This window comes from Adiantum capillus-veneris, chromosome 6 (assembly GCF_014529385.1).
Source record: "Adiantum capillus-veneris isolate H3 chromosome 6, ASM1452938v2, whole genome shotgun sequence".
NCBI lineage: Eukaryota > Viridiplantae > Streptophyta > Polypodiopsida > Polypodiales > Pteridaceae > Adiantum > Adiantum capillus-veneris.
The window spans coordinates 18,118,207-18,127,334 of NC_140936.1; the positions used below are offsets into that span (position 1 = coordinate 18,118,207).

General features: G+C 40.1%; 1 protein-coding gene across 4 annotated transcripts; it reads left to right on the forward strand.

The window, feature by feature from the left end:
• Positions 1–5,187: 5,187 nt before the first annotated feature.
• On the forward strand, positions 5,188–6,666 carry LOC147455205 (uncharacterized). 4 transcript variants are annotated; one of them, XM_086514034.1, is made up of 6 exons: positions 5,190–5,471; positions 5,570–5,651; positions 5,728–5,823; positions 6,071–6,123; positions 6,394–6,446; positions 6,543–6,666. In XM_086514034.1, exons 1-6 carry the CDS (start codon positions 5,260–5,262, stop codon positions 6,611–6,613), a joined length of 567 nt encoding a protein of 188 aa, XP_086370160.1. In that variant the 5' UTR covers positions 5,190–5,259; the 3' UTR covers positions 6,614–6,666. The 4 variants fall into 4 exon arrangements, with proteins under 4 accessions (XP_086370159.1, XP_086370160.1, XP_086370156.1 ...); XM_086514030.1 differs by having other exon boundaries at positions 6,071–6,147; positions 6,394–6,601; XM_086514031.1 differs by having other exon boundaries at positions 6,071–6,106; positions 6,394–6,601.
• Positions 6,667–9,128: the final 2,462 nt, after the last annotated feature.

Consider the following 9,128-nt stretch of genomic DNA (forward strand, 5'->3'; position numbering starts at 1 on the left):
TTTAGCACGCGTGCACGCGCGCACAAACACACACACACACACACACACACACACACACGGTAAAAGAAGACTCTATTTTCTTTTTGTTTCTTGGCAAAACTCACTAACAGTGAGTGATACATTAAATCCAAAAAGAATTACAGAAATCCCTCCTCACAACGAGCGAGGGCATCTACCACCATCATAAAAAATCCACAACCATACACAAGTCCATAGACTAGGCTTTTTATGTACAAGGAAGCATAAAAACCTAATATAGAAAGACTCATAAAGACGAGCTAGACTGCATCGGATTCCACCACCATCGACCCTCTCACACTGAGTCGAAGGAGTCCAAGACAACTAGCAGTACATAAAAAACATAGGAAGATAACCATCACCTTGTCGGAGCTGCCACTAGAGGGGCTAGAGATAGTTGTTTATATAGGAGCTGTGAGAGAAGTAGTGGAAAGCAAATGTAGAGTCGTATGTTTGTATGATGAGAGCCAATGCCTCACGTGCAACATAATAACCAAGGCAGAGAGATTGCAGTAAGAAGATGATGAAATATCTTCTCATAAGTGAGAAAATATCATTTCAGGTTGCTAAACTAAAATGCACGTTTTTGGAGGGTGTCTTTACAACCTGGGTTGGCAGCAATGCGGGTTTTATTTATCTTTTATTAAAAGAGTGAGTTGAACATCTCACAATAAATTGGATTAAAATGGCATAATATATTGTTAAAAAATATTTACTGGGATGGTACATTTATCATGAGCAACATGTTTTTTTCAAAAGATTTTAATATTATCAAAAGTTTCAAAAAATATGAAATTAAATTTATCATTTCAAATATTGAAACGTCTTCACTTCATAGAAACAACCTAGTGCAAATAAAAATCCTAATCTTTTTTATAAGAATAGTGCACATTTCTCAAAAATTATATAAATCTTCTTACTTTATATTATTCAAGTTAAGCTTGTGTACAAAAATATTTTCTTAATTTTAATATGTATTTAATAGAAAATGATGACATCCAAAGGACTATTTTGCACAAGGATTTTACGCTAAGACGGAACATACTAGCAACAAAACAGAATTTAAAGAAATTATTAAACAGAATTATCCATAAGTGCAACTAAATTCCGCCTTGACAATTGTCTTTCCTCTCCTATAAGCTCAGAACAAACACCCAACAACATAACGGACATGAATCCATAGTTGGGTATATGATCATCATCACAGCTTAACCAGTAGAAGAGTATACCATTCATTTTAATGCTCAGTCAGTTTTTATTTTATCTATGTTCATCTAGAGATGAATAGCAAGTGAGTACATCACAACAAATCCCCGAAATCCCTGATAAACTAAGAGCAAGTCATAAATAAAAGACTCTATTGCTTTGCTTGTCGAGACATAACAGAATACTCAAGGACAACAAGAACTTGACACATACTATATACAAAACACTAACCATAAACACAAGACAACAGGAGATGGAAACAAGGGTGCTACTTCTCACATTACCAAGGAAAGAGTGAATAATATAAAAAACATAACCAATCTTAAGCATCAAGGATGCTATCACGGGAGTCTAAAAAGAAAAGTATTATTCTCCAAGATTTCATCGAACCTGAGCAGGTAAGTAGCAAAACATTCTAAAAATACTCAAAAGTCTTTCGCTCACTCCACTTAAAGAGAAAACAATCCTAGATACTAGCTCCATCTGTGAATGTCAACTGGTGAATACAAAGAGAAGTCTTCAGCTTCTTCAACAGCCACAAACCAGAATTAAACAAGGTAAGATCTGCAGAAATAGCCAAGATGAGGGCCTAAGATGGAGATATGTGTGTAGGTATTCAGAGAAGGTTTCATCAGTGGATCTGCAAAGTCAAAATAGACAATTATTATCATAGATAACATGAAAAAACACTGAACCGAAAGTCGTCTAAACAGTTTCAACACTAAAAAGCAGACAAACTTCTCCTTGTGTCACAATCAGACTATCGGACCCCTTATCAATTCCAATCCACACAAACAAATAAACATAGAAAACGACATGAAGCATAGCCAAAGCTATACAGCCCGAGTCATACCCGAAACCTCGACATTATCTAAACCTCGAAGTTATCTGATGCCAATGATTAGTTTAACTAATCTCCAAGTGCTAATGCTTACATTGAGTCCCAACTGCTTACGGCTGCGTCCCAACAAATCCACCTTGATGGCTTCAACTGCTCTGCAATCCGAAGCAAAACTAGATACAGAAAATACAAGTGATAAAGGCAAGGCAAGCTAAAAATATAGCACCTCTAAGAAAAAATAAATGCAGCTACCTCTGCAATATATCTGTGCATCAACCATGCCAAATTTTTCTCTTGCATTGTATTCAGTCCACATGCAGCTGCTGCACCGCATTCGGGGTCACGCTCAAACAGTCAAACTCGCGAGCAGTATCAACTCACGACAGTTGAGTGTTTGCAAACGACTTTCCTCATGGGCTAGCATGAGAACTCGGAGAGCTGAGGTTCCATGGAGACTGCAGATGGGCGGCCCATGAGATATGGAAAGACCCGTGTCAAAGCGCACAAAGAGAGAGAGAGAGAGAGAGAGAGAGAGAGAAGAGGGGGGGGGGGGGGGGTAATTGCGCTGCACCTTGTGGAGCAAAGGCTCGGCCTTGAACGCGTCACACTCTGATCTTCACCGCCCTAAAGGGGTCTGCACAAGGATCTGCGCCGAAGCAACCTTGCAAGCTCTCGCCATCACTCTGCCCCTGTGGCTACAAACGAGAAAGAAATGACACTTGAGCTCAGCTCTTCGAAAACCTAGACCCATCCCTCCAAAAATCATCACAAACCAATAAAACTGCTACAGGTGGGCAATCCAATCTCTACTTCTACCAACCACCTAGATACCCGCATAGTGGCCACATTCCCAGGCACTTTAATCATGCAACAAAGTGGTGCTTGATAAAAAATCACAAAATGAACATAAAATAAATAACAAATATTTTAGCCAGGGAAAAGAGAAGTGATCTCTATAGCCTTTGCCCTTTGGGCATGCCAAAAAGTTTGAGTTAAAATTTTTTATTAAAAAATAAGCCAAAGCAACGCAGATCCTTTAGGAGACTTTGGCTACTTTTTAAAAACTTTTTTTCAACTCAAACTTTTCATCCTTACAGAGGCTTGGCTATTTTTTTTCAACTCAAAGTTTTCATCCTTTAGGACTTTAGGAGGCTTGGCTATTTTCTTTTCAACTCAAACTTTTTGTAGTGAATAGAAAGTGAGGTGTGAATGAAAATATTATTGAGATGAGGGGTTTTGCAAGGTGAGAATTGCGAAGCTGCTCGCTGCTCTACAACTAGTGAGACCCCAAGGGTGGGTGGGGGGGCCAGGGGGCACAAGGGCCATTGTGACACACACTAGCCCAAGGTTTAGAGATGGACGTGTTCTATGTACGATCTACACTGTATGGTGCTCCATGGATCGGTATGGGCATGGAGTTGTATTTATTTTTTTGTTTATCATTTATAAAATCACTCACATAATGTGAGTTTGGAAAAAAAAAGTGAGGTGTGCAAAAAGTCTTTTTCTAGTTTTATTCGAGAGAATCAATTGAGATTCCCACTTGCTTTTTTTGTGAAAAGACACCCCCTCTTGAACCTCATGATTGTGTCTTGACTGAGTATGCGATGTGGGAGGGCGTGCATGAGCCACATGGAAGCAAGTGCCTACATCGTACCACATAGGACAATATGGGCCCATGCCGTACAAATATTTTCTCGAATTTTTGGTTCACTCAAAAAATGTCGCTCGGTGTATGGTAAGACTTGCATCATATGAGTGTTGGTAGGATTACCTACTCAAGTCCTTGTGTCCCCGGCAATGGTGCCAATGTTGCGAGAGTGAATCACACCACCCATAAAGTGCATGCAACACAACCTAGATCAATCGAGGACACAGATGACACGATAGGTGCACAAAGGAAAACTCTTTAGCTTGTCAGGTTGAGACCATCCCACGCATACAACCTTTGGAAGGATAACTAAACCATAACTTAGAATCTCACTGCTCTCAACTACACTCCTCAACCTGCATACACACAAACAAAAGGAAACTCACCAAACCATACCAGAATCGTACGAAACTTAAGGAACACCATCCCCTCACTAGTATACACCTATCCCAAAGCCTCTACACTCAAAACTATAGCTCTAAACTCATCTACAAAAAAATGCGTATAAAGATAGAGCCAAATTTTTGGAGTGTCCAAAATTGAAGTCTATGATTGCCTATGCATAGCTTATGTCGCCACGATTCTAATGACTACTTAAGTGCAAGAAAAAATAGACATCATTGGATATACTTACAATTGCAAATAGCTCGTAGATGCACGACCATTCCGCGAGGAATGCTTGGCGTTGTTGCGTAGCTCTTGCCAAGCTAAACACGATGGTGCAATCGGATCTCCAATGTGATGAGCGATCGAGGAGTAGCACTGGATGAAGCTCACGCTCTCTCTCTTCCTCTCTCTCACGGAAGCTTAAAACTTGATTATGATAAAAGTTCTCTTTACAAAATGACCTAGGTATCTTATATACTAAGGCTACCATAGGTTAAACGTAAAATAGAGTTGAAGGGGTAAAATGTCTTTGTACATAGAACGCGTCCATCTCTAAACCCTGGGCTAGTGTGTCCCACAATGGCCCCTGTGCTCCCCCCCCCCCCCCCCCCCCTTCTTGGGGCCTCGCTAGTTGTAGAGCAACGAGCAGCTTCGCAATTCTCACCTTGCACTAGCCCTCATCAATATTTTCATTCACACCTCACTTTCTATTCACTGCAAAAGGTTTGAATTGAAAAGAAAATAGCCAAGCCTCCTAAAGGATTGAGTTGAAAAAAAAAGTTAAAAAATAGCCAAGCCTCTTTAAGGATGAAAATGTTGAGTTGAAAAAAAGTTTTTTAAAAATAGCCAAAGTCTCCTAAAGGATCTGCGGATCCTGAGGCTTTGGCTATTTTTTTAATAAAAAAGTTCGACTCAAACTTTTTATCCTTAGGAGGCTTGGCTTTTTTGGCCTGCCCAAAGGGCAAAGGCTACAGCGATACATTGTCTTTTTACTGACTAAAATATTTTTTTATTTATTTTGTATATTTTGTGGGTTTATATCAAGAACCACTATGTGGCATCATTAAAGTGGTTAGAAATGTAGCCACTTTACGAAAGCGGAGGGAGTGATAAGACGTCTAGGGTTGTAAGTCTCATCATTAGTCTTCTTTACCAAATGCAAGTTATTGGCTCCCAAGAATCTGCCTGTGCACGAGTCGGCCAAGGCAGGGCTACACCACATGGAGGTTATCATCTCTACTCGTGCCTTCTGCTTCCCTTGCTCGGCCGTCTCTTGCAGCTGCCGCACTGCATATTCCACCTACTTCGAGTCAACCCATCAGCAGAAGTAGTTCTAAAGGGTGGCACTCAGCTGCACAGGCCCGTAAGGTAATTCATTTTTGACTGTAAAGCTTTAGCAAGCGTTAGCTGATTTGCTGGATTTTTTGCTACTTCACACTGCTATTGACTTGGTTTGTTTGTGACAGGATATTTCCGCCCCTGCGTAGCACCGCCCTGAATTGGGGAACTTGCTGGCGGATGTGGTTTCTGCCGATGAGGCTCCTTAGGGTATGATTTATTTTCTTTCCTGAGGTTTCGGGTGTGCATTTGAACCTGCTTTGCTACCCTTATGACGGAATTGCAGGTGGCGCACCGGTTGCCATGTTTTGCATCCTCCTACGCCCCTGCTCTGTCGTTGGTTTCTATTGATGTCGTCATTTGCATCGGCGTCGCAGCGAGGGTAAATCCTTTCGTATCTGCAACAACGTCGCAGTGAGGGTAAAGGTTGTCATTATCTGTGCCGGCGTCACAGTGAGGCTCTTAAGGCTTTATCTTAGGGTTTTACATCCTGCAGCTTTGTTATTTTGCATGCTTGCGAGTTCTATATTTGTCATGCTTCTGTGTTCTTTCTTGTCGTCCGAAATGTCATCTGCATTTTATTTGACAAGCAGCAAGCTAATTAGCACTCATGTCATTGATGTTTGCAGGCTGGTTCGAAGATTGCAAACAGGCATTCGCTTCGGGTACGTGCCGGGCTCAGGTGGGATCCGATGGTGGTTGCTCGGTATTAGTCAAGAGTATCTATGGCAGTAGTTTGTAGAATAAGCCGTGAGCTTTGATTCATCCAGATTGTAGATTTCATGCTAGTGTATCACATGGATGAGAAGGAGCAGCAAAATGCCTACTTTGCTGCATATTCTGTATAGATTTAAGCTTGTTGTCCAAAATTCATGCTAGTGTCTGAAATGTCATCAGCATTTTATTTGACAAGCAGCAAGCTAATTACCACTCATGTCATTGATGTTTGCAGGCTGCTTTGGAGATTGCAGACAAGCATTCGCTTCGGGTATGTGCAGGGCTCAGGTGGGATCCGGTGGTGGTTGCTCAATATTAGTCAAAAGTATATATGGCAGTAGTTTTGTAAAATCATCCATGAGCTTTGCTTCATCCAGATTGCAGATTTCATGCTAGTGTATCACATGGCTGAGAATGAGCAACAAAATGCTTGCTTTGTTGCATATTCTGTCTAGATTTAAGCTTGTTGTCAAGTTTTATCTTGCTATATAGGATTTCGTTTTGCTTTGCCAGGTCAATTAAACAAGTAAATCTTTGTGGTATGCTTGTCTTTTTTTCTGCGACGGGGTATTTGCAATGATGTCTCGTTAATTTCTTGGGCATCTTTAGATGTTTCAGATGAAAAGAGAAGGCTGAGCAATCTCTAGATTCGGATGTGATTTGGAATTCAGGATAAGCTATGATGATGAATACATACCTATTATGGATTCATGTCCATTGTGGTTATTTTCTCTGAGCTTATAGGTTAAAAAAGATCTGAATTTTTCTTGGAGGTAAAAACAAATCTGTTATGCGCAAGATCTGAAGATTTTAGTTGTATCGTGGCAATGATGAGTGTATTACTTAGGGACCTTGCGAGGAATTTTAAAGATGGCATTCTGCGATGTATAATAATTGTCTTTCTCTGGCTTTGAGCCATGTGTGTAATTTTAATGGAGTGATATTCAAAAATAGTTCCAGCTTCTGAAAATTTTTCATTTCAAATTACTCGGGTTTTTAATTGGAAAATTAAGATGGTGTAAAGCTGTAGGTAGAAAATATTTATAAATTTTGGAAATGTAAATTGTAGAAATTTCCTCTTTTTTGAATTAAATTCAACCTTCCTTGATGGAAGATTGGAGAATGACAAAAAAGAGTCCTTTAATAAAAATTCTTGTCCCAAAATTTTTTTTATTAAATAATTATTCCATGCTGATTGCAGAATACTCTTGCTTATTATTTTTTCAAGCAAGATTGAATTTTAAAAAATATTCCTTGATTTGGCAGGCCTTGTGATTTTATCACTTGTTTAAAAGAAAAATTCAAGTCAAACTTTTCATCCCTAGGACGCTTGGCTTTTTTTTTCAACTCAAATTTTTTGTAGTGAATGAAAGTGAGGTGAGTCTTCAAGAGGGTTTGCGAGACCTATGTATAGTTGATGTTTGCTATATCTGCGAGAGTGCTCAGGCTAGGGATGCTCAGGGAGCCTCTCCGATAGGGAGAGGAATCCACACAACGTAGTAACTTAGCTAATGGTGACGTCGTGGAGATGGCTCAGTCGCCGAAGGATCATGAGATCGGTCTAGAGGAGATACCCATTTGCTCCTCCCTTGATTGCACATGTTTTGCACCCCTCCACTCAATATTTTCCCAGGAAGCAGCCATCCTTTCCCACTCTCTTCAAAGAGAAAGTTGATGGCCCAGAATCTTTGGAATTCTCCTTAGCAAGTGGGAGTCGACTCGTGGCAAGGATGACCCTCATTGTGGCAACAGAGTGCCACGTTCAACGGGGAGAGGCCCCTCTATGTCTTGATGCACTGTTGTCTTATGGCTCGACTTTGAATATGTCATACGGCTTGCACGGTCTATTGAGGCATATGAGGCTCTCCTTGAAGACTGGCTGGTTGGAGCTAGATCTTGCCTTGTGCTTTTGGTTGGAGGTGCAGTGGTTTCTGGTTGGCAGTCGGATAGCCCCTCCGGTGGCATCTCCTATGAGGTGATGGTTATCTTCCTATGTTTTTATGTACTGCTAGTTGTCTTGGACTCCTTCGACACAGTGTGAGAGGGTCAGTGGTGGTGGAATCCAATGCAGTCTAGCTCGTCTTTATGAGTCTTTCTATATTAGGTTTTTAGGCTTCCTTGTACATAAAAATCCAAGTCTATGGACTTGTGTATGGTTGTGGATTTTTTATGATGGTGGTAGATGCCTTCGCTCATTGTGAGGAGGGATTTCTGTAATTCTTTTTGGACTTAATGTATCACTCACTGTTAATGAGTTTTGCCAAAAAACAAAAAGGAAATAGAGTCTTGTTTTACTCTGTGTGTGTGTGTGTGTGTGTGTGTGTGTGTGTGTGTGTGTGTGTGTGTGCGCTAAATGTAAAAGTGAATACACTTTTCTTTTTTAAAGCTCTTCTGTTAACTCCCTCAAAGAATCTACATCGGCACATGGATATTTTTTTAACTATACAATGAGAGAGAGAGTGGAAAACATCCATTAAACTTAATTTTTTTCACTATACAAAATTGAAGGTGGACTATAGGCAAGAAGTTAGTGTTGCGTCCACTACTACATGCTTGTCTCCTCATGTTTCTTGAAAGGAAAAATCTTAATAAAATCCATTAAGCTTGCAAGGTTGCCTCTCATTAACTCGCTCGATTTTATCATCGCTCAAAAAAGTTTGCTCGGAGTTTGGGATTCCTCTATTTGGTACTGTCTACAACCATTTCTTTCATTACTATATGAGTGGCATTTTACCATTTTCATGAAGTTGAATTTTTCTAACCTTTCTTTATTTTGGTGCCATACGTTGAACTATACCAAAGATTCAAGAAGACTCACCCTACACTAGGAGTGTCTCTTAGATGCTTTGAGGTATTAAATCCATACTTTGTTCGAAAGTTGAAAGAGCGGTATACTTGTTGTGTATCCTATGTGCAGATGCTCTATTTCAAAGAGGCTTTTAATCAGATGCAGCAAAACAAGTTTGGACA